Source organism: Schistocerca serialis, chromosome 4 (genome assembly GCF_023864345.2).
Source record: "Schistocerca serialis cubense isolate TAMUIC-IGC-003099 chromosome 4, iqSchSeri2.2, whole genome shotgun sequence".
NCBI classification, from domain to species: Eukaryota; Metazoa; Arthropoda; class Insecta; order Orthoptera; family Acrididae; genus Schistocerca; species Schistocerca serialis.
In genome coordinates, this window is record NC_064641.1 from 827,541,391 (window position 1) to 827,567,860 (window position 26,470).

The 26,470-nt window shown below is 38.9% G+C and overlaps 1 protein-coding gene across 1 annotated transcript in view; it reads left to right on the forward strand.

Moving 5' to 3' along the window:
- Positions 1–26,470, forward strand: part of LOC126473433 (nucleolar protein 14 homolog) — a 54,142-nt gene that overhangs the window by 8,889 nt on the left and 18,783 nt on the right. The window contains exons 2-13 of the mRNA XM_050100473.1: positions 9,088–9,237; positions 9,657–9,780; positions 15,545–15,849; positions 16,166–16,335; positions 18,255–18,349; positions 18,450–18,692; positions 18,883–19,050; positions 23,060–23,244; positions 23,759–23,926; positions 24,012–24,176; positions 24,264–24,433; positions 24,525–24,863. Of these exons, the coding sequence (XP_049956430.1) occupies positions 9,088–9,237; positions 9,657–9,780; positions 15,545–15,849; positions 16,166–16,335; positions 18,255–18,349; positions 18,450–18,692; positions 18,883–19,050; positions 23,060–23,244; positions 23,759–23,926; positions 24,012–24,176; positions 24,264–24,433; positions 24,525–24,863 (2,282 nt within the window). The remainder of the gene's footprint in view (positions 1–9,087; positions 9,238–9,656; positions 9,781–15,544; positions 15,850–16,165; positions 16,336–18,254; positions 18,350–18,449; positions 18,693–18,882; positions 19,051–23,059; positions 23,245–23,758; positions 23,927–24,011; positions 24,177–24,263; positions 24,434–24,524; positions 24,864–26,470) is intronic.

Below are 26,470 nucleotides of genomic sequence, written 5' to 3' on the forward strand. Positions count from 1 at the left end.
TAGATACCGAGCAATGGTAAAAAAAGTTGATGATTTCATTCATTTACATCGCAATGTCAGAAAACTAGCCTTTACACAAAGTTGGCTAGTGGTCCAACCATTCTACATATGGACCTCTAATTCACCAGTGCTTCATTTAAGTCCTATAGGTACATCCTATAAAAATTTCATCAGAATTGAAGATGGTCGAGTGGGGAGCTTATCTACATATGGGCCGCTCGATGTGGACCCATATGGAACACGAGATAGGCTATTGTGATAAATTTAAATTTAAATATTATTTTTTAAAACAAGAAGACATCATAAATATTATTTTTAGAATAATAGGACACCACCTGCCTGCTATGTGCCTTAAAGTTCTCATTTTCAGTTTTAAATTATTGTATCTAGGTATAGCACAGAATGATGGTGTGGCCTGACATTCTCTCAGTTTCCAGTATGTAATTTTCACTCTGCAGTGGAGTGTGTACTGATATGAAATTTCCTGACCGATTAAAACTGTGTGCCGGACCGAGTTTGAGTTTCGGTCCGGCATACAGTTTTAATCTGTCAGGAAGTTTCATTCTCTCAGTTGTTGTCCGGCCTGCTGTGAAAAAATTTGGTGGCCTGTCATGCCATTACCTGGCTAGAGTAATAGGATGCCATTTCATTGTTTACATTGTTCATGCTGCGTGCAAACATTAATCCTGTTCTGATGCTAGTACAACCTCAAAATAATATGTGAGGAATGACTTATGTAAGAGATGACTTACTTATGTAAGTAAATGCTGTGACGGACAACAGAATCACAGAGGACTAAGTGCACAAGACAGATCCTATCCAAGCTTGAGCATCATCTCTAGTCAATGGGACATTCAAGCCTGGTCTTCCTTGCTTTCCTTGTGCAATTACTGCTGACCCATTTAGTTTCTGCTATAATCATCAGATGCATTGGAATAGTAATTCGATTTGCTATATAATTCTGAGAAGAAATTCTGTTTTACCACAAGCCATGTCGCAAATTATGATGTATAGTTCATACTAACACATTAAAGTTGACTGTGAACTGTAGTTACACCCAATGAATATATGACCTTTGCAAAATCAAACCAGGGTACATCAAATCACGTGCCAGTGAACATAATTTTTTTTGTAAAATCTGCAAGTATGCCTTGCAAATGTTAATCCTGCTTTTGTTACCCAAAGCTAAACTTTGCAAACCACAGTGGCAGAGGACTTTTCCCATTATACTGCAAATCAGGGTTTCTTCCCATTCCTCTGTGTGTTTGGGGGTGGAGGGGGGGGGGGGCGGGGGTTATGTGCACACATTTTTGTACTAATTGTTGAAACTTTGCAAGTGCACTTTAGCGGACCAGTGGATGTCTATCTTCAAGCATCTGTTCGTGTTTCTCGGTATGTCTGTGATTTTATGCTGTGGGTAAAACAAAGTTGTGGCATTTTGTGCTGCTGCCCATTTGTTCAGTGTCTTCAGTTAATCCTGTCTGATGTGGACCCACTTGCTTGAACTATTTTCTAGGACAGGCAATAAAAATAGAATAAATTTCCTTGAGACTGAAAAGCTTCTGTCCACAAAGCAGTTTGGATTTAGAAAGCATCGCTTATGTGAAACTAAGCTTGCCCTCTTCTCACTTGGTACTCTGCGAACCATGGATTAAGGCCAATAGGCAATCTCACATTTTTAGATTTGTGGAAAGCATTTGCTGTGGTGCCTGAGCATACAGAATGGATTACCAGATATGAGATTGGCATGAAGACGTTTTAAGTAATAAAATCCAATACATAGTTCCTGGCAGTGAGTGGTCATTAGAGACAAGGGTATCATCAGGAGTGCCTCTGGGAGGTGTGGTAGGACCATTCTTGTTGTCTGTACAGGGTGATTCCATGACGATGTTACAGACTTTCAGGATTGATGGAAAAGAGTAAGTGTATCAATTTGAGCTTAGGAAACTTATTCTGGAAACGACAGATTCAAAAGGTGTAAGTGAAAATCTGCTTAAGTGCTGCCTTAGCCTTGTGCAGTGCTCAAAGTATTGGCCCCAACTTCCGAACCCTGATCATGATGTACAAAGTTTCTGCAGAACACTTCCCAATACCCTCAGATAATTTCCCCTGTTGACAGACTAGTAACAGCACATGTAACTTGATGTCAGAGAGACCGAAAAACTAAGCCTACAGTAAAGTATTTGAGTTCTATTTACCTACACAAGTTTCACAAGCTGCTACATTGACAATAATTCTTACAATAGTTTTTCAAAATGGCATCCCCTGGTGTCAGTGCAGGCATGACATCATTGCACAAAGTTCTGTTGTATCCATTCTGATATGCCTGGTGCCATTTGAACAATGTTGAAGGTAGTGAGAATTTTTGCCAGGAATCATTTTAAGTCTTGAAAGGTGTCTTGTACACAAGACTTTTCACATGGCCCCACCAGAAGAAATGTAGTGCATTGAGATCAGGAGGAATGTTGACCACAAACAGGACCTCCTCTGCCTACCCACTTTTCAGGGAGTGACTGATCCAAGTGTTCACAAACCCTCGGTTCAAAGAGAGGTGGTGCTCCACCATGCTGGAACTACATCCGATGAAGAAAAGCAAGTGGGGTATGTTCCGGGAACCTGGGTAGTACAGGGTGTCCCACTCAAACCTCCCTGATTTCAAAGATCCAGGAGAGAAAAACTACAGTAGATACAAGAATGAAAAATACACCACATTGTAGAGCTTCTCAAAGAATTTATATTCCTGCATCAGAAGTGCCAAGTATCATCACCAGAGTGCAGCATGGTTGCATGAAGTGAAAATGGCGACTCCACAGCAGTGCACGCAAGCAGTAGTGTGGTTTTGAGAAACAAAATTGCCGAGTACTGTGCAAAGAAATTATCACCGTGTGTATGAATGTGATACATCTGCTGTGCAAACAATTAAGGAATGGCATATGAACTTTCTGGCAACAGGAAGTGTTCTGAAACATTCTGGCAATGCATGTTACGGAGTTTCAGAAGAGACATCAGACAAATGTTTCTCAGAAGCCCACATAAGTCAACTCGTCAAGCATCTAGGCAACCTGATGTACCTCGACCAACATTACATCGTGTAGTTCACCAGCATCTTCGTATGTGTGCTTACAAAGTGCAAATTCTGCAACATCTCATCCCAAACGACAAACCGTGCCGACAAAAATTTGCTGCGAATATGCTGCAGCATATTGATATGGATGCCATCAGATGAGGTAACCATTCATCTATCAGGAAGGGTTAATAGGCATAATGTTCAGATTTGGGGTTTGCAAAGTCCGCACGTTGTCATTGAACATGTTTGTGATTGCCCTAAACTAAACGTCAGGTGTGGGCTAATGCATTACAGGATTGTTGGACCGTTCATCTTTGCGGAACAAACAGTGATGGGGTAGTGTGTCTGGAGATGTTGGAGCAGTTTATGTACCCTCAGATATAAGACTTGCAACCAAACATCATTTTTCAACAAGATGGAGCTCCACTGCATTGGTCAACAGCTGTTCACAAGTTCCTGGACAAGAAATTTCCCAATTGTTGGATGAGACGCGGAGGACACATTGCCTGGCCACCACGTTCACCTCACATTACTCTGCTTGATTCCTTCATGTGGGGATTCGTGAAGGACCGCATGTATGCGACCAAGCGGATGATATTCCTATGTTGCGACATCGTATCACTAATGTGATTGCATTAATAACAGAGGAAATGTTACAAAGAACTTGGCAAGAAATTGAATATAGACTCGATATTCTTCATGCTACAAATGGTTCACATGTAGAAGTGTATTGATGATACATAAATAATTGTTTCAGATGCCCTACAATGTGGTGCATTTTTCATTTTCATACCAACTGTGTGTGTGTGTTCCCCCCCCCCCCCCCCCCCCCCCTCCCTCCCCCCTGGGTCTTTGAAATCAGGGATGTTTGAGTGGGACACCCTGTATTTCTCTGATTGACACTGTGTACACAGGTATATTTTGAGTGGGAAGAAAGAAGACATGGGGATGGTACATAATCATTGACTTTGCTTGCCTACACATTGATTGATAATCTGTGGTGGTGGCTCCTCACGATTGTTGCATGGGGATTCTCAATGGCCCAAATCTGACAATTGCGACTATTTAGCATTCAATCTCTGGTGAAACAGGCATCATCCATAAAAAAACACAGAGGCAAGAAAGTGAGGATCGACTGAAAGGTGCTGCAAAAACCATTGACTGAACATGATACGAGTCCAAAATCAGCAAGAGTCAAAGCATGCACGCTCTGTGGATGGTAGGGGTGTAGCTGCATTTTTTGTAATACTCACCACACAGTACTCTGCAAAAGATTCATTTCAACTGATTGAGTGCTGATGGGCATGCCTCGTCCACTCAAGCATGCACTGCATATTCTAAGTTGAGAGTCCATGTAGTTCGTCATCATTGTCGTCGTCCTCCTCCTCCTTTGACACTGTGTTTCTCATCCACTGACATACTTACCTTACACACCACCATGTTACACACTACACTTTAGAGTTGTTTAGCAGTAGAGGATTGCAACTTGCATCGGCGAAGAGGGAAAGTTGAACGAGTAATATGAATGACATGTAATATCCCAGTCGATGCTGAGAACAGAATAAAAAAAATTGGAGGTATTAAGTTTCAGCACACCCTCATAGAAAAATGTATGTTAATGCAGATGTGTATAAAAAACAATCCTGTATGTTTTGATACAGTATTAGTGGTGTTCTGCTTGACCCTGTCACCACAGTTAAATATCTAGGTGTAACGTTGCAAAGTTATACGAAATAGAACAAGCATGTTAGGACGGTAGTATTTCAGATGAATGGTTGACTTTGCTTTATTGAGGGAATTGTAGGAAGTGTAGCTCATCTGTAAAGGAGACTGCCTGAAGAACACTAGTGTGCCCCATTTTTGAGAACTACTAATATGTTTGGGATCCCCACCATTTCAGATTAAAGGAAGACATTGAAGCAATTGAGAGGCATGCTGTGAGATTTGTCATCACCAGAGTCGATCAAAAAAACGGCTATTCCGTAGATGTTTTTTGAACTCAAAAGGGATTCTCTGGAGGGGAAAGAACTTCATTTTCGAAAAACACTACTGATAAAATTTATAGCACTGGCATTTTGAAGTTGACTACAGAATAATTCTGCTGCACCAGTGTAAATTTCGCCTAAGGGCCATGAAGATATGATAAGAGAAATTAGGCATCATACAGTGGCATATAGACACTTGTTTTTCTCTTGCTCCATCTGCACATGTATGAGAAAGGAAATGACTAGCTATGCCATAAGTTACACTCCACATGCACCAGATGATGGCTTGCAGAGTGGGTCTCTGTGTTCGCTTTAAAGAAAAATTGGAAACTGCAATTAATGATTTTTTTTCATGACCATGTGAAGTTTCATGATGTTATTTCACATTTCTCTGAACTCTTTAACATGTTTGTGCATACATAAATGAAATTTTATTGGTATTTATTGGTAAATAAGGAAGAAATAAAATATATATTTGAACACACTGTATTTACTTCACCTGACAACCAAAGTCTGTCAAATTAAAAACAATTAACAGTCTGTAAGATATAAACAGTATGAGACTAGGCAGAAATATTTTGGTTCTTTAATTAGATCCATAAAAGGAATAAATATACTAAGTTATATCAAAGTGTAAGACAATGAGTGTCATTAATTTGACATGGAATGACCAGTGAAGAGACAGCGGAAATAAAACATACAGATGAGTGGGGACCATACATAGGCTTGGGGGGTCTGGATCCATGTAGATATAAGGGAGGGTGCATTTTGGACCAAAATTTGAAACATGTGGATATAGGTGAAAATGTAAGTTGTACCCCCCAGAATTTTCAACCTGCCAAGGTATGGTGGAGCCAGTAGCAATGGGAAAGAAGACAAAAGGAGACAGTGTAAGTGAGACAGGAGACAGTGAGATATACTGTAAAACAATGGGAGAAAAAGGAGACAGTGGGAGAGAGACATTCACAGACAGTGGCAGTGAGATGAGAAGCTGAGTATGAAATCTTAACTACAAAGAGGGACTGAGTAAAAGGATTTAGAATATTCTATGTTAAAAGAGTGCGAATATGTTCACATGCCAAAATTTTTGAGAGGAAGGCAGAATGAGAATTGAGGCAGTTGTTTCCCCATTTTTCTGTTAGAAATATTCACCTTTTTGTGGTCTGACACAAGCATTTTTCCACCAGTTGGGATACCTAAGAAATAATTAGGGATGTCATTGCCACTCTGAAGTGAAGAGTTAGGCATATAAGAAGACTTTATGAGGGGTAGCATATAACCATACAAACTACTGGTGATCTCCTCAAAAAAAGGAAAAAAAAAAATATTCTTTCATACCCTGGAATCATTGGAACTTGCTTCCAGTCAATACGATGCAAGTTTTCAAAAATTACATATACTCGAGAAGTCTAAGAAGATCCTTGATAGCTTGCAACACTGTTGTATTCTTTCAGCTGTGAAGCGCTAATAGCCGCAGGTAAAAATAGTAGCCCTCTCCATACCTCTGACAACACTGAGGGATTGTCATAGAGACGTTTCCAAAATTGCTTTACAGTATTTGTTGAGGTAGTCCCGTGAAGCTGCCACGCCCAGCCCACTGCAGCTGTCAGGGATCAACTTGGCTGTAGAAGTACTGGATTTTAGTAGGTTGTGATTTATAGATTTAGGTTTTTAATATGACCCGCCTGGAAAGCTGAGCACGTGAGTGCAATGGTTCTGGGATTCAGAGAGATGAGACTGCCCCAGATCAGATCTGCCTTGACAGATGATCTGGCCAGCCTGGATGTCTTTTTTAGACACTGTCCTACATCCAAGTATGCAAATAGTAGGTACTTGTGACCCACCTCTCAGATACTTGCCACACAGATGTTTAGGCAGTGCTCACAATTGAACACATGATTTACTCTGGACACAGACAACTGAGGTACACAAATTCTGTGCTGGGCAGAGTTCTGGCTTCAGGAAGGGCATCTGGCCACCAACTATTACTAACAATGCCAAAACCCATGTAATAATACTGGCCCCATAGAAAAAAACTGGAAAAGAGAAGAAAGAAGAAGAAGAAGCTCTGATTATACAAAGCGTATGAGAGATCATTACTCCCATTTGTCACTGCTGCTTTTGTAAAAGTGTGAAACACATTTACATACTTGCTTCATAATTGTGTACTGCCTTCTCTGGTACAATTTTTATGTGTGAGGTGGGAATCTCACTGAGCTGTTCCCAGCAACATTTCAAGAAATGACAAGTTATTTGTGAACTGTGTCTAGTGGCTGTGTAGTTATTTTCCGACATTGTTTGGTGATTTGTATCTACATTTATACAGATGATGCTTGCTTCATCTGTAGCATTTAATAAGCTTTGTGTCCTGCTGGTTCAAGGCAGAGGAAGTGCATCTCAGGAGACTAACTAATTGTGGCAGTCAACTCCATTTATAGCCAAGTAGTCTGCTCCTGCCCCAGAATGGCTCATGTGGGAACTATGGGTTATCTTCTACCAACGTCACAGTGTGGGTGGAGTCAGGAAAACTCAGTCAGTATCAACATTCCTTATTTGGGATGACTTTGATACGAGAAGTCACTGTTTATATCCTGGTGGTGCCTGTAATCATCAAGGCAGCAGCAGCTACTTCATCATAACACTGGCAGTGCACATGGCACCACAATGCATGTGCAGACACAGAAGCAGCTGGGTGCTGCCACAGCGAAATAGCACTGGCCAGTGTAGTGGCCTTGCTAATGCAAAGATGGCATCATCATGGCAGTTGGCAAGCTTACCCTGGACTGCTGGCGGCTTCAAACAGCCAGTCGGGCATGCAGACACCTGACACAAAACCCAGGACCCTCGGAGTGTCAGGACCTGGAACAGTTGGGTCTAGCCAGCGGTTTGTATACCGGCTGCTTTGTGTAGCTGATGATGCTGCTTGGTGAGATTGAAGCTACTTGGCCCCACATTGGACCATCAGGTGGTATGCAGACTGTCATGGCACCAGCTGGGGTCGAAAGTCCAGGATTAAGTGCTGCACTTGGTTGAGTGGGGAGAATTTATAGTCACTCTGGCCAGCCATGTTGTGAATCAGTCCATCACAAGTCACATAGGTGGCTGTGGAGGTGCAGTGTTGTGCCACTGCATGTGAAAACCCAGCCCAGTGCTGCATTGCAGAATACTAAGGTTTTATCTCAGCACCCTGTGACAAGATTTCAGGGACAGCTTGCTGCATACCCTCTGCTGAATGCAAAGTCTCACCTATGGCTGACGCCCGACTATGCCAGCAGATCCTGAACACTGACAAATTTTCCAGTAAGAGTACACCTGTTTGACATGATGGATTTCAAGGAGAGGTGGGTGGTGCCCATTTGATGCAGTAATTTGAAGTGAAAATCTGCCAACCAATCTGAAAGACACATAGGTGGCTAGAGGTTTGCACATGGATATCTGCAGTAATACTTACTTTTATATATGTCGTGTCTGTTCTTTCAGACATGTCTACATTTTGATCTTGCAGGTATTATGAATCAAAATACAAATGAATTAATGACATCAGCTGCTAATGGGCATTGATGTAAATGAATAGAGAAAGTTGAAAATTTGTGCGGGACCAGGATTTGAACCTGGGTTTCCTGCTCACGAGGCAGATGCACTGGCCACTAGGCCATCCACATACAATGGTCAGCACAACTGTATGGACTGCCCTAGGTTGCCTCCCATCAGATCCAAATTCTCAACTTATTTACACACTACTAACATAGTGTGTCTTGCCCATTATCCTCGTTACTTGTGGCATTTCACCAATTCTCATAAGAGTTTGAGTGTGGTGTGCCTCTGCACTGAAGTGATCAGTTGGTCGCCCTCACCTTGATTTACATTACTGCCTCTAGCAGCTAATGTTGTTGATTTCTTCATGTCTTAATAAGTACTTTGCATAAAACAATACTAAAATGTTGTAATTGACCACAAATGTGAGTCCAAAGAAAGGCTAAGCTTTGTTTTTTTTTTTTTTTTTTAACTTCTCTGAACTTTTTTGTATGTTTCCAGAGAAAATCTACTCTGCTGCAAGAGTATCGTGGCAAGGACAAAGCAAATAAATTCTTTGACCATAGAATAGGAGAACGAAATACTGCAATGACAGCAGAAGACAAAATAATGGCGAGGTTTGCTGCAGAAAAAATGAGGATGCATAGAAAGGTTTGTAATATGTTACTGCATGCATTTTACTATATTTCTGGAAATGATTATCTCATTATGCTTGTAAAGTACATGAGTAAATGATAAAATAATTTAAATTACAACCCAAATACAAAGTTACAATTGTCAGCCTGAACATAGTTGGGTTTTGGGTGCTTTGTGCAATAACCATTTTAATCTGGGGTTATTGAAAATGAAACTTTCTTCAAAGGTGAGATTGTAGATGTAAATGTAGAGAAGTGGCATATGTGTATTAATAATTTAAAGTTTATGATTTTGTCATCATTCTGTCCTTTAGTTAAACCTCTATTAAGACAAAATGTGCAGGAAACTTTTAGGAAAACATTTGTAGCATTTTTGTTTGTTAACAGCCCTTTTCATTGTAATATTGTAATATATTGATTCTGTTTTACATACAGAAATCAATTTTTAATCTAGCAGATGATGAAGTTTTGACCCACCGAGGACAAACTCTCAGTGAAATAGAGAAATTTGATGATCCTCGAACTAGTGATGAAGAAGATGAGCCAGGGAAGCTAGATGGTAAGCTGGTAAATTAGTTAGGATACACTTCTTTGCATTAGTTAAAACCAATTTTGTCAGTATCCATATGTTCCCTTTACAAGAATGGCAGTAAAACAGATAGTAATGATTTCCATCACATCTCACTACTTTCCTCCTCCTTGAAGATATGGAAAAAGATTGTACATGCAAGAAGCATAACACACCACACTGAAAGTAAGATACTTAGTCTTATGTTGGATTTCAAAAGGGTCTCACCACAGAGCATGCTGTTCTTCAGTTTACAAACTATTGCCAGCTGGTATTTTCTGTGACTTTTCAAAAGCATTTGATTGTGGAGTTCATGCTATTTTTCAGGAGAAGCTAAAATATTATGGTATCAGAGGTCATCCTGCCTAAGTGGAAGTATGGAGAGTGATGCATTAAGAAACCCACAGACTACAGACAATAAAACAATGTCTTCACAATATGAAGTTATCTTTGCTAATGATGCCAACATTATAATCAAGCCCAATCGGATACATCTACATACATACATACTCCATAAGTGGCATATGCTGCTTGGTGAAGGGTTCCTGGAACCATTACTAGGCATTCCCTTTCCCATTCCACAAACTAACAGAGTGAGGGAAAAGTGACTATCTGCATGCTTCCATACAAACCCTAATTTCTCTTACCTTGTCTTCGTGGTCTTTATAAGAAATGTAGATTGGTGGCAGTAGAATTGCTCTGCAGTCAGCTGCAAATGCTGATTTTTTAAATGTTCTTGCTAGTGTTTTAAGAAAAGAATGTTGCCTTTCATCCAGGTATTTCACGAGTTCCTTTCTGCAACAATTCTGCAGAGAACCTCCTCATTCCTTATCTTATGAGTCTACCTAATTTTCAGCATTCTTCTGTAGCGCCACATCTCAAATCGCTTTAGTTCTCTTGTTTTCCAGTTTTCCCACAGTCCGTGATTCGTTGCCATTAGGTTTCTTAATTACCATTAGAGGCATAGTTGAATTATAGGAGGTTACTAGTTCAAAGGCTTCATGATGTGAACCTGATGATCTGGTTTGTACTAAATTTAATTCTTGATAGCAAATATTACCTGCCTAACTATAAAATTTTGGCGTAGCTGTTGACTCCAGTATGATGAGCACTTCAAACTGCTCGCCAAAAAAAAAAAAAAAAAAAAGGAGGTTTATGTAGATGGTGTTGTGTAATCTGAGGTTAACAGTGTTTTGGATAATGAGCCCAAAAATAGTGAAAGCATTGAGGAAAAAAATGGCTACTGCATTTTGTGTCACTACTAAAACATTGCGATACAAGACACTTGTTTGTACGTGGTGTTGGCCACAAACAGGGCTTTGATTGGAATTGTATGTTTACAAAATAATACCAAACAAAGCTTTGCTACTATCAACAGTGGTGAGACTAATTTATAGTGTGTATGTTAATGCAGATGCTGTTTGTTGGAATACCACTTTTCGTTGAGTAATACTATTATGCACAGTGTGTGAAGACTATTGGCCTAAGAGTAGTTATGTATTGTGAACATGTTTTATTTCCATATGTGATGAGAACTGCACCAGTTTTTTTTCCTCCCCCTCTCCCCTTCCACTGAAGAGTTCTACACTCCAGCCCTGGTGGATCATTCAGTGCTGTCTGGCTGCCATGTTATCCTTTGCCATTGGCATCATTTAGGTGCAGTGTGGAGGGGCATCTAGCCAGTACACTGCTTTCTCTGCTGTTGTCAGCTTCCAAGACCTTGGAGTCACTGTTTCTCATTCAAGTAGCCTCTCAGTTGCCATCATGAGGCTGAATGGAACCTGTTCCCATTCTCCCACTAAGGAAAACTCCCTGACAGTACAGGGAAATGAAATTGGGTTTTCTGCTTGACAGTCAAACACACTGACCATTCAGCTATAGAGGTGGACAAGTGTCTGTTTTACTGTTTGCTATAGACACTTGATATGTGGCTCTGATTGTGATGGGTCACACACAGAAGTGAAGAATTAAAAAACTGTGCCACTCAGGGTTATGTAAACCATTCGGACATGAGACATTATTACACCAAATGCAATTCCACTGTTTCAGTTTGTTGTTGTCATTGACTGTTGGATGACTTTGCTATTTCATATGCCTGACCTGTTGTAAGCATTTCTTCTAATGATGAGTCCCTTAATATCTCGAGCCAGACTTGTGTGCATTCCAAGTACATCACAAATCAATGAATCAGCATAGAAAACATGGCATTCCTGGCATGTAAAGGCTCATTTGTGGCTGATGATGTAGACTTCTCTGCTATCCAAGCCTCACACAGTTGTTCTGTTTCATTACGCTACTGCAGAAAAATTAAGCACGAGTTCAACCATCTAAGTCTGATTCTGAAAATAAGACTCTAATAGTAACATGTTTCTTGAAATTTTAATGACTCTGCAGTAGCACAAAATTTCTTCACAGATCAACCCAGGAATGAAAAAAAATTGCATACAGACTCAATGAGTTCATTATATTACACAATTCAGAATGCTAAATTTGTCACTTCAATTATGACTACTGATCCTCTTTTGCTGGTTTGGAATGCTGGAACACTGGGAGTTGTGGATTCTGTGCTATGAAGTAGCTGATACATCTGGTTATGGCATGTGTCAAGTTGATCTTGTAGTTGTTGCTGCTGTGCCTGCTGCTCGGCCAAATGCTGGAGCACTCCTTGCAGCTGTTTTATAGCTTCTGCCACCATTGAGTCTGTATTGTAGGCTCAATTTGTAACTTCATACACATTCAAAAGTCCTTAACATGTTTCTACCTCTACTCTGTCAAGACTATACTGATACACTTTAAATCGTGTGACCATTTTACAATTTTACATTTGTTTAGAATAACCAATATGTTCCCAGTCCCATAAGACTGGTGAGCTCAGTTTGGGAGATGACGACTGCAAGCTGAACTGAAGTATGTAACCAACTAGTAACATCCTGTTTGGAGTTAGTGACCATTATCAGCTGGTAAGTTTGTCTGATGAGTGCTCGCTGTCTTCCATATAGGTGGACAAAAAGTGAATGATCAATAGTTGATTGTCACTGGCCTTAAATGCCTGAACAGATGAGCTGTGAGGCCGACTATGTATGGAATGTGGTCTTGAATCATATGTGGCATTGTTGTTGGTTATGAGAGACACTCGCAAGGACAGCAGTCCCCGTGAGTACCATATTTTATGAACTATAAGACACTATGGACTATAGGATGCACCATAGTTCCATTATTAGGTTTAAAAGCCAGACAGAAAAAGTTCTTAGTTTATAAAACCAAACTGACCTTTAAAATCCCTGAAAATTGTCATTTGAACTTCCTTTTTCGTCTTCTTCTTCTTCTTCTTCTTCTGCCTTTCCTCCTCTTTGTCATCATTGTTGTCCTCTTCATATATAAGATGGTCTTTACTGCCATTGATAACATTACCTATGCCACACTTCTTGAAATATTTAACAATAATGTCTTCTCTCAGTTAACTGTTTTATCCAGTGACACACGTGTTTGATTGTAGGTTGTTTTAAAGCTCCCTTCCGAGTGAATTCATGTTGGGTTTCACTCGTCATCCCTTTGTTCCACTCCTCTCTCATATACACTTTAAATAGTTTATTTATCGAGACATCAGGAGATTGCAATTGTCAAGTATGTCCTCTCTAAATAACAGCAAGCTTCTGTATTTTCCTGTCTCAATTTCTCTTTCACAGAATTTTTCAATTGACTACTAAACTAATCTAGCAAAAGAAGAAAAAACTTCAATTAAGCACCTTCCTTCTTTCCTGCACTCTGTTAGTTCATAATTTCATACCAGCCACATCCATCCAGCCCTTGTCATTGATGTGAACACCACTGCCTTGCTATATTTCAGAAGTTTGTGACTTTGTTTATCACTTGAAAATGATCACTGGATTAGGTTTAGTACTGTCCACTTGTTATCAATACAGTTCTAGCACCTTTCATGGCAACAGTTCTGTTACTCGACAATCAAATGTCAGAGGAGTTTGGTCTGTACTCGTTGTTTGGCATAGTTCCACACTGGTTTGCTTTTGGTGTTAAATAATAAAGTGATGGAAAGGTAATATTTTTCCTCTTCATGCTCTTGTGGCATTTTCTAAGATATTTTGGTTTTGGTTTGCATGCTAAGCCCACGACACTTCATAAACTTGTAGCACCAACCAACTCCACCCTTCAAGTCTGTTAAGTTCCACAGTAGCGCTAGCTTAATAGCACGAATTTGAATTACTTTTGTATTAATTCCAGTGCCATTTGAACTGTGTACTTGAATCGAAAAAGTCAGTTACGCAATATTATTTCTTTTATGACAATGTGGGAAATTCTATTCAGTTTACAGCTGTTGCACGGGGCATTGCGAGTTGTGCCACTATGCTACATCTCTTAGTACCTAATGTTGGAACTTGGTATTTGCTCTGTCTAATTTCTCAGTGCTCTTTACATTTGTGGCAGTGATTCATATGTCCCTAATTGATGGTGATTTTAACTCCACTTTAATAGTGTATGGATAGTTTTGGTTGAGAATTACGAATTATTTAGGAATAAAGGAGATGTCTCACCAAAAGGCAGAAGCACTGCGTTGTCGACAGGTACACAAACAAAAGGTGCAGAGCGTAGCTAGCTTTAGGAATGAAATTCCTTTTCCAAGCTTGTAGGAGCGAGCGCGCGCTCTCTCTCTCTCTCTCTCTCTCTCACACACACACACACACACACACACACACACACACACACACACACACACATTTGTCTCCCTACATTGTGCTCAGTCGACTGGTAACTCTTTCCTGGTGCAAGATGAGTGTACTGGGGTGAGGTGATGGTGCCGGGAGGGAGTGAGTGAGGGATGGAGAGAAGTGGGAGGCAGAGAGGGGGTTGGAGGGGAAATGTCTCTAGCTGCTCGTGGAAGAGTGGGGAGCCATATATGGGCTAGCTAGGGGTGCAGATAGAGGGGGCAAGTGGCAAACCCCTGGCTACTCAATTTTACAGGCTAGGGTGTGAGATGGTAGCACACAACTAGCTGACACGAAATAGCTACTGGGACAGGGATAAGGACAAGCTAGCTAAGTTCTGTACCTTTTGTTTGTGTATCTGTCAATGACGTAGCACTTCTGCCTTTTGGTGAGTCATCTCCTTTACTCGTAATAAATTCCACTTTAGTTATGGCAGGTCCCTAACGTGCTAAAAGTGGTGATCTTTACCTTTCCGGTACCTCTAATTTGCCTTTTATTAAACATTTATAGTTTATTCCAATTACCCAACTTGCTGCCACTAAAAGGTTTAGAAATACATACAAAACCCTTAAAATTTTAGTACAACCCAAGACCTTATACTTTAATAATTAAAAAAGACTTCTCTTACTAAAACACAAATAATTAAATGGAAGAAAGTTAAAAAGTATTCATTGCATATTGAGTAGCACTATTGCTTTGTATGATAGAATTGTACAGTAGTTCACTATGTATTGTGTGTGGTCACATGGCTCAATTTCTAAAATGGCTAGGTCATCATAATGCACAGGTCTGGTGCTTTTTTTACTTATGTCAGACCACTGGCATTTGTGGTCCTACTTGGTGTCAAGCTGTAGTGAACCACAATCCGTTCTTGAAGAGAATGTGCTGATGCAGAGTTATATGTGATGGTTGCTTAATGTTTGGACTGCTCATTGATACTTTTGTCTCATCTTTTTATGCACTTACATACAAAATGACTTAATGTAGTAGATTACTGTAAATAGATTGAAAATGTCTTCATTATATTGTTACAGCTAATTTTGTAGAAGATGCTCATTTTGGTGGTGGTGTTTTGAAGAAAGCTGATGAAAACAAAAGAACTAGGAAGGATTTAATTGAAGAACTTATAGCTGAATCAAAGAAACGCAAAGCTGAGAAGCAAAGGAACAGGGAACAAACAATTGAGCTCACCGAGAAGCTGGACAGTGAATGGAAAGATCTTCTTCCCATAGTAACAACCGTAAAAACTGGAGCTGCATTAGTCAACAATGAAGAAGTTTCTAAACCTGATTCATATGATACAGTAATGAAGCAACTCATATTTGAAGCGCGTGGAAAGGTATGTGGAGACAAGCAATCTGTCTGTACATTACCATATTTACCATACAGTGGAGATGCTGATTCGCAAATAGGCACAACAGAAAGACTGTCAGAAAATGAGCTTTCAGCCAACAAGGCTTTCTTCACAGATGGAAAACACACACACACACACACACACACACACACACACACACACACCAACATATTAATTTTTACTTCTGAAATAAAGCTGATCAGAATTTGCTTGGTTACTAACGTGTAGCACCCATAACTCTTATTTCTCATTGTCGTAATGACTTCAAAATTACATACATAATTGATCTAATGTTTTCTAGCCATCAGATCGTTTGAAATCAGAAGATGAACTGGCAAAAGAGGAGAAGGAGCGTTTAGAAAAATTGGAAGCTGAACGCTTACAACGAATGCATGGCCTCAATCCATCTGAAAAAGGAACATTGACATCTGCAAATTCACGACTACGGAGTGCTGATGATTTAGATGATGGGTTTGTTTGACGGCTTTTTACAATTGTGAATACACTGAATTTTAAAAAATGGAGTTGAGCAGGAATAGTTAGTTGTTAATTGCGTAGCATTACTCCTTTTGTGTTTTGTGTTAACTTATGTGTCTTATGTACTTGTGTTTGGTATTGAAATAACTCAATTATTTTCTTTTAAGCTACAAAAATAGCACGTGTAAGCCTTCACTGGAACTTTAAAAAGGTGGAATTGTCATTATGTTGTTCAACTTTCATTGCTGACTGATCAGCTAAAAGATTACCTCCAGTTACTTTATACCTACATACAGCATTCAAGGCACTTACATACATTTGTAACAGATATCAAAGATGATTCCTAGGATCAAAAGAAGATAGTCTTATGAAGATAAGTTGCAGAAAACATTGTGACTTAATTAAATGCTACAGTGTTACAAACCATACAGTATCCACGTCACAAGAGATGTTCAGAGTGTCTGTAATGAGCAATAGTTTAGCATGGACTGGCAAAGCCAGTCACCGTTACCTGGATCTAATCAAACAGCTGTACAGGAGTATCAACAATGTAGTAAAATACAGATTGTTACTTACCGTAAAGAAGACATGTTAAGTTGCAGACAGACACAAATAAAAAACACTTACATAAAGCTTGTGGCCTCAGCCGTCATCAGCAAAAGAGAAACACTCCTCATGCACACTTGACTGCCAACTCCAGCATCTCTGGCTAGCATACTGTCCCCAGACGCTAGAGTTTGTGGTCATGTGTGGATGAGGTGTGCTTGCTTGCAATGTGTGAGTGGTGTGTGTTTCTCTTTTGCTGATGAAAGCTGTGGCTGAAAGCTTTATGTAAGTGCTTTTTAATTGTACCTGTCTGCAACTTAATGTGTCTTCTTTGCAGTAAGTAGCTACAGTATCTGTCTTCTTCCTACATTGTTGATATTCCTATGTGGAGTTTCAATTGTTTGAGCTGTACAGGAGTAATGTTTATAGTCTTCCAAATCATTGTTGTCAGGAACCGGTGTGGTATGTACCACACTACATTGGTCAGAAGATACTCCTTTTTGGTATCAGAATGGAAATGACATTTTGCTGTTATCGTATGTGTAACCAATTCATCACATATTATATACATGAAATACAGTCTCGTAATGTGTATAAATTTTTTGTGTATCATAAATGTTTGAAAAATTCATATGTAAGGACTACCAACAACTGCCGATGGACTAAGCCTTTATTCCCTCCCGGTTTTGTTCGACCAGTCACCATTACGGAACATACAATTACTTATATCAACTTTCAGGCTATTGTTCTTCCTGTGGCATCAAAAAAACGAAATTAAAAAACCCACTCTGCATCACTGAAACTGCTGTCTACAGTAAAATTATTTTCCAGTAGTAGTAAAAGAAGATCCTGAACCACTGAAACTGCCATCAATATTAAAATTTCAATTTAGTAAAATTAAAAAGAAACTGTCCTGTGTCACTGAAACTGCTGTCAGCAGTATTACATTTTACTATTTGTTGCCGTTTCAGTGTCACAAGATGGTGCTTCATTTTATTTTTTGGTGCTCTGGCAAGAACAATACTGTGCAGATTGATTTAAATACTGTCAATGAATGTTACATAATGATGATTAGCTGATCAAAACTGGTAGCCAACAAAGGTTTATTTCATCAGCAGCTATTGGTGGCTCTTAAAATTGATCGCTTCTTTATTGTAGGCTCTGTTGAACAGAGAACACCAGCATAAAGTCATGGCAAGTTGAGGTGGCTGAAAACTTTTTTCAGAAGCTGTAATGAACATTCACTTCTCTTATATAAAATGTATTTTGTGTCAGAAACACATTTAAATGTGTTACTTCATAATTTAAGCAAATCGGGAGTAAAATTTGGAATTCACCTTGTTTTATTTTTGTTTTTTAAAATAAAGGTTTGACTTTGAGAGTGGCCAGGATACCATGTTGACCTACACTGCTGACGGGCAACTCCAGCTACAAGGTGATGAAGGTGTTGCAGAGAAAACTGGTAATTTTTTATGTTGCCCATGTGGGACATAAATTTCCTTTGAGCCAGCATTTCGCTGTAGATGTTGCTTATTCACCTTTTTTATATTTTGTATCAACAGATAATGGTAATGGCTGCAATGATGATAATCAAAGTAGTGCTGATGATGACTGTGGTGGTGGCAGTGATGCTGGTGGTATTGGTGATGGTGGTGATGATGATGATGATGATGATGATGATAATGATGAAGAAGAAGAGACAAATGTGGATGATGGTGAAAGAGTTGCAAGTGATAGCAGTGAAGAGGACAACCTATCAGACTTGAAAGAAGACAGTGAGAGTGGTGATGACAGTGGTGCCAAAGGTATGCTGAATTGTTTGAGGTTTCTGTAGGTTAGCTCAGTCAAGACCAAAAGTGTGTAAAGCTGTGTGCCCTTTTCATTGTAACAAGTTTCAGCTATGCACCTTTTATACCCTGTGAATATAAAATATCCACTACAGTTGCACAGTTGAAGAAAGAATTGGTCTATTGGAGTAATATTCTATTTTTACAGGCAATGAAAAGAAAAACAGTGAGAAGAAATCCAGTTCTCAGAAACCAAACCATACAAGTGCACAGAAGTCTACCGTGAAACAAAATATTAACAATATCAAGGACATCTTAATGGAGAGAAAGAAGTTGATGGAAAAGGCGAGAGAAGAATTGCCTTATACATTTAAAGGTGACTGATGGGTTGATCATGTCCTGTACATATTATCTATGCATATTGGTGCCTGTGTTAGTTAAGAAACTTTTATACTTTCAAATATGTTGAGGGAAGGAGATTAGTTTTGAATTTCTCTCGCATTGTTGTGTTACTTTTTTATTCTGCAGGCTTGTTATCAGCTCCAAAATTTGTGTAAAAATTTCAGCTTGAAATAACATGCATGTTAAAAGCAATTTGTACATTTGTTGAATCATAGGGTTAATTACTGTACCTATCAACAATAGATGCATATATGAAGTTAATAATATGTTATTAAGGTGGAACAGTCTTAAGTTTGTGGAAGCTATCTGTGTAGTTTGGGAACTGTAGAGAAACAGGAAGAAACCAAATTGCAGTTTGGGACATGTTTCAAAATATTGTAAATCATGTAGAAAATACTCATGATGAGTTGGCAGTCAAGTAGAGAGAAGACTGCCACTACAGAAGGAGGCAAAAATGTGGCAAAATAAAAGAGAATGTGACCAGAAAGAAGGTATTGTATTATTTCTAGGCATCAGCTGCTGTAGAAGCACAGGATCTTTGAAGAAAAGTTAGAAACAATTTAATTTTTGATTTTATTTTTGTGGGATATTGACATCTGTTAGATTTAGGTGTCCACATCATGTCACAGTGTGAGGTGTATGAGCTGTCAATACAATATCATCTTCTATAGTCTGTCTAATGCATTGGTGGTTGATTGAATAGCTACACAAGAAATTAGCCCAACAGTGTGGCTGCCAAAAGCCATGAAATACTGTTTCCAGAAATTAAAAAAATTAAACATCAAATGAAAAAAATGTTCATTCAGTAAGTATCCAAGTATAAGTGCATAATTAAATCATAGACATTAGAATACAATATTTAACCATCAGAACATACAGCATGATTTTTAACTTCACATTACTAGAAATGTGCAAATGAAATAAAAAAGAAGATGAGTGCTCCTTTGGGACTTTTAAAAATGAATATAGAATATATTGAGTAAGTTAAGTGAATTACTTGAGACTTGTTGAGGAGTTTAAAAGGTTGTCTAAAGACTGGTGCAGTATCATATCGTATGACTTGTCAATGATACACATTTCCAATTGAAGAAAAGGAAATAATGAAGATGAGATCTTAAAGGACTGCAAATAGTCACCCATTGTGTGTTGCAAGTCAACAGTAATGTAGGTGTCTGTCCAGACATCTATACAGTGGGTAGAGGCACTGTTCTCTCACCAGCAGTTTAAAGAGTGCTTCTGCTTTAGTGTTTCATTTATTATCTCTGTATCCTGTTGCTGTCGTCCTTGACTGAAAATCCAAAAATATGTGCTAAAGAGCATATCAGAAGATGCTGTTGAAAACCTGGCGCCTTTTCAGTAATGGCTGCACTCTCGATAACACTTTTTTTTGCATCATCAGTCATCTGACTGGTTTGCTGTGGCTTGCCTCGACTTCCTCTCCTGTGCCAACCTCTACACCTCGGAGTAGCACTTGCAGCCTACATCCTCAATAGCACTTGCACCCAACATCCTGTTATTCATTTGATATATTCCAATCTCTGTCTTCCGTCTACAGTTTCCTCAAGTGCCATTGAAGTTATTCCATGACATCTCAACACATTTCCCATCATCCTCTCCCTTCTTCTTGTCAATGTTTTCCATATGTTCTGTTCTTTGTCAGTTTTGTGAAGAACCTCCTCATTACTTATCAGTCTACCTAATTTCCTTCTATAGCATCACGTCTGAGAATACTTTGATTCTCTTCCTTTCCAGTTTTCTCGCAGTCCATGATTCACTACCACACTATGCTATGCTCCAAACATTCATTCTCAGAAATTTCCTCCTCAAATTATGGCCGATTTTTGACACTAGCAGACTTCTTTTGGCCAAGAATTCTCTCTTTGCCTATGCTAGTCTGCTTTTTATGTCCCCTTTGCTTTGCCAGTCAAGTGTTACTTTGCTTCCAAGGTAGTGAAATTCCTTAATCTCCTCTAATTTGCAGCCAACAATTTTTGTGTTAAGTTTGCATTTACTTTTCTCAGGTTTTCAAAAATCTTGCACCATTTTACATTGTCAAATGCTTTTTCTGTGTAGACAGATCCTATGAAGGTGTCATGATTTTTTTCTCAAGTTTTGCTTCAATCACAACTGCCTTGTTGGTGCTGTAACCTTTTCAAAAACAAAACTGATTGCCATCTTACAAATCCTCAGTTTTCTTTTCCACTCTTCTTGTCTAGCTGACAGTGCAAGAGGTCTCACACTTGACAGCCCTTGCTTGCTACCTTCGGGATTGTGTGGATGATAGGTTTTCACGTCCCATGGATTCTACACATCAGATTGAACATTTGTTTGGTTGCCGCTTCCCTCAGTTATTTTAAAAATTCTGAAGGAATGTTGTCTATCCACTTTGCCTTATTTGATAGGAAATCTTCCAAAGCTCTGCTAAACTCTGACTTTGATATTGGTCCCCCTATGTCTTTCATATTGACTCCCATTTCTTCATCTTTCATGTCGTCAGACAAGTCCTCCTCCTCGCAGAGACTGTCCATGTGCACTTTTCATTCATCAGTCTCTCCTCTGCATTTGACACTAGAATCATCATTACACTCTTTGTGTTGCTAACATTATCTGTAATTTCACTGAAGGTTGTTTTTACTTTTCTGTGTGCTGAATCAGTCTTCCCGACGATCATTTCTCTTTTGATTTCTTCACATTTTTCCTGGTGTTATTTTGCCTTGTCTTCCTTCCTCTTCCTGTTTATTTTGTCCCTAAGTGGCTTATATTGCTCTACTCTTGTTTTGTGTAGATGAGTTGAAGTAATTCTTCTGCTACCCAAGGTTTGTGTTCTGTTGCTATCCTTGTCCCTATTTCTGTCTGTCCAACTTCTGTGATTGCCCATTTTTAGAGATATCCATTCCTCTTCAACTGAATTGCCTAATGTGGTATTCATGATTGCGGTATCTATCGCATTCCAAATACATCTTCTCATTCCTCAGTATTTAAATATACCACTTCTTTCCATATTGATTGTTCCAGACATTTCTCTTAAACTTCAGATTATTCTCCGTCATCACTAAATTGTGATATGAGTTATTTCTGCTCCTGAGTATGGTACAATCCTTCATCTAATTTTGTAATCTCTGTCTGATTGGTGTAATCCTGCTGTAATCTTCCTGTGTGTCTCTTGGTCTTTTCCAAGTGTACCTTTTCCTCCTGTGATTTTTGAATAGTGTATTTGCTACCACTTGCTGAAACTCATGATGATCATTGCTGATTCTCCTTCCTATAAGGGTAGTTTCCCACCCCAAGGGCAAGAGGTTGCTCTAAAACTCTGCCTGCTTTTCCAACTTCTTTGAGAAGGCCGTTGGCAGAATGAGGGTGACACTTTATACTGGAAGTCTTCAGCCACTATTGCTAATGATTTTTATTCAAAATTTCCAGAAGCTGGGATCGAACCAGGACCCAGAATGTTTTGATTACAGATCAGAAACACTATACCTAGACCAAACCAGGACCCAGAATGTTTTGATTACAGATCAGAAACACTATACCTAGACCACGGGCACACCATATCTTCCCAGTGGCTGATAATACTGGAGCTGAGTGTTGTGTTGGTTCTACTTTGTGATGGGAGCGTGGTGGGTAGGAAAATATGTAGCAGCATATCTCATTACTGAAACTGGAGTTTTGACTGACAAACTGTGCAATAGGTTTTTAAACACCATAGTGTTGTATATGAAGGAGACTGCCCTTACGACATTTATAAGAATATTAATAGTTAACTTTACTCTTGCCTAATTTGTGACACCTGTTTTTGGGAAGTACAACCTCCTCTCCTCTTGTCTTGGCTACAGTTAATGTTCACAATTTTAATCGGGATTTTTAGACTACAAATTGTTATTTAAAATGATATTGGTTTCTGTGTTTGTGTCTGCTTATGTAATATTTCACTTTTATGTGTTTATAGATTTCAAATAACCAGTAAACTTGTTTTATTTCTATAGTGCCGGACTCATATGATGATCTTCAAAACACGTTATCACATTGGGGACTGGACCATCAGACTGTGATCATTGAACGAATGCTGAAATGCAATCATCCTAGTCTGGCAGAGGGAAACCGAGAGAAACTTCAGGAACTATTGAAGTTCTTGTTACAACATATTAATGACTCAGCAATACCGGACGAGGTTCAGCTTCAATATTATTGCTGTTACTGTATATAATTATCTCCTGCATTGTTAGATTAATGTAATTAGCTAATGCATTAAAATGTTAGGATACTTTGCTCCACTATTCAGTATTTATGTTGTTATAGAAACTAATGATATAGTCTTGTTACAAATGCTGCTCTTCTACTGTCTTTCTATTAAAAACTGGAATGAAAATTTTTACTAATTGATTAAAAAACTATATCATTATGAAGTGTGTTAAAGCAACAAACAAACTTGGACAAGGGCACCAAATGGACATTTTTGTATATTTTAGTAGTACTGGACTGTACTTTGACTTGCATCATAATTTACTAGCAAGAACTGTTGCCCATGTGTTTCCTGTTTAGCGCAAGACACTTTAATTTGCGTTTTTAGTAGTATTTTCTCTTCTCAATAATATGTCTGCTGTTAAATATGGTGATTAATTCTGTAGAATGCACTAATCTAAAATTTTATATAAATGATATTTACCGGTTTCTCTTGTGTGCAGGATCAGCAGTCACCACAGTGCTTTTCAGTGCTCGATCGACTGATTCCACACATATATGACCTTACACACATGTCACCAGTTAGTGCAGGACAGAGTGTTCTTGAAGTTATCAAAGAAAAGCAGACAGATTTTCGAAATTCAAAGAGAACGTATCCTGGGTGTGACACAGTGAGTTCCAAACTTCTGCAATAATAGTCTGTTCTTGTAATTAATATCTTCATTTATTAATATGTTGTTTTTATTACATTTACAGTTAGTATTCCTGAAGCTTGTGTCTCATCTGTTTCCCACATCAGACTTCAGACATCCTGTCGTTACTCCTACTATAATCTTCATGGAACAGATTTTGTGGGAATCACGCATCCAGAGTAGACGAGATGTAGCCACCGGTCTTTTTATTACCACACTCTTGCTGGAGGTACAGTATCGTACAGTATTCTGAGGGGATTGACCAGTGTTGTGAAACTCCACTTTTCATTCATGTCTATTCATAATTTTTTTTCAGTATTCGGTTCTTTCCAAAAGATTCTCACCAGCTGCTGTAAACTTCCTCTGTGGCGTGTTGTACTTGTCTGTTGACAAAAGTGCATACAAGTCTGTAAGACCAGTTCCACCTTTCAAAAGTAAAGGAGAAGCAAGTAGACTATTAATACTGTCAGAAGATTTTAAGACAGAGTAAGTACCACCACTTTAATTCATATGAGATTTTTCCTGTTTACATTGAAGTATGTTTCCATAATTAAACTACACTGAGTTGTCATTACAGGGACTTCATTACAAATCACAAAATGAATCTCTCTGATTTGTTGGAGGATGCTGCAATTGACGACAACTTCATAATACGAGCTCTTTGGACATCAGTAAAATTATTGAATGCATTTCAGCAAAATCTAGAGCCATTAGCCAGTAGTTCTGAAATATTCAAACCTGTATCAGTGCTGATTAATCATCTAAATACTGAGCAGTTCCCCCCTGGTCTGAAAAATGATATTAGTAATCTGCGTGATAAAATTGAGAAGATGTCTGTGAAGAAGATCTGCCATCTGATATTTGAAAAGAAGAAACCAAAAGCTCTTAGACTCTACGAGCCAAAAGTTGAACAGGTGTAAGTATTTTACACTGAGTAACTTACAGAAAGTTTATTATACTAAGCTAGTATGTTCACTTAAGAGCATTCATCTAATCAGCCAAGAGTGTTTTCAGGGTGAGTCATTGAGACCAGCGATTGGTTGGTTCTTTAATACCAAGTTATTTACACAAATAGCTTCATTTGGCATTTTTTTCTTCGGGTAAAATCAAAAGATATATGAAATTTCCACTTCCTTTTTAACACGTACAAGAGAGGATCAGAAGGTAATGCACAGTAGTTTTTTTTCCTGTGGTATTGCAGGTGGAATGTCGAAATTTCACAACAATATAGTTTGAAGTTTGTGCTACAGAGGGTATTTTGTTTTCATGTATATCTGTAGCAAGAGAAGCCTAAAGAACCACAAAACAAATATGGCACACATTTTGCTGTCATCGGCTTGTTAAGAGCAGTGAAGTGAAATTAAATATTGGGGCCAAAGGGCACGTACCGAGTGAAATTCACGGAGATATGCGTGGTGTTTTTGGGGATGACTGTGTTGACTGTAGCAATCTCTCCAGGTTGTGTGCGTTCTTCCAAGAGGGCCGTCTGAACCTTAGTGATTTGCCATGCTCTGGCCGACTGGTAACAGCTGCAACCCTGCAGAATGTAGGAGCCATTGAGGTAGCATTTTTCAACTAGTGGCATGTGCACCTGCAAACCGTATCACAGCAGTTCAACATTTCTTGTGATGTGGTGTCGTATATTGTTCATGACACATTGAAATTTGAAATTTTGTTAAGTTGGTTCTTGCTGAGTGCCTAAGAACATGACAGACAAGCAAATGGCCAGTGAAACATGACACTCTAAGGAGTGGAAACATGCTGGTTAAAAGAAAAAAGATGACTCAATCTATTAGGAAAGTACTTGTGACAGACTTCTGGGAGATGAGTTGGTGGACTTTGCTTAACACAGGACTGCTGTGAATGCTGCAGCCCTCACTAAAGCTTTGGTCAAGTTGAGTCATGCCCGTCGTGACAAATCCCACAACATTAATGCCGACAGTTTAAAACTTCTTCATGACAACACTGTCCACCATGTTGCTGCTCTTGTTTGTGCTCCAGCATCCACCATACAGTCCGGACTTTGCACTGTCAAACTTTCTTCTGTTTTGTCCCATGAAGAACTTCCTGGCCGGCCATCGCTTTGTGACAGATGTGGAAGTGAAATCACCAGTCCACTGATGGCTGGCTGTACTCCAATCAAATGGTGGTGTATGAGCAGGGCATATTGAATCTGGTACCACGGTGGGAGAAATGTGTTGAGAACATTAGTGACTATGTAGACAAGTACATAAAAGATATAAGTTCATTTCTGATTTAATCTTTTGGTAATATTATTATTGTGTGTTAATTTCTGATCGTCCCTTGTATATTAGAAGTGAACTGGTAGCCTCATAATATATGTCATAGCTGCAGAAAGCGTAAGGTTGTCGCACTTATTCCTTTGAAAACAGCTGCAATGTAGAGAACACTTTACACTTTTGTATTCTTGTAAGTCTGTCATCTCTTGCCATAAAATGTGCCACAAGAATAATAATTATTTTTAATTCATTTTATTTCTAATTCACAAAATAGTTATATTTT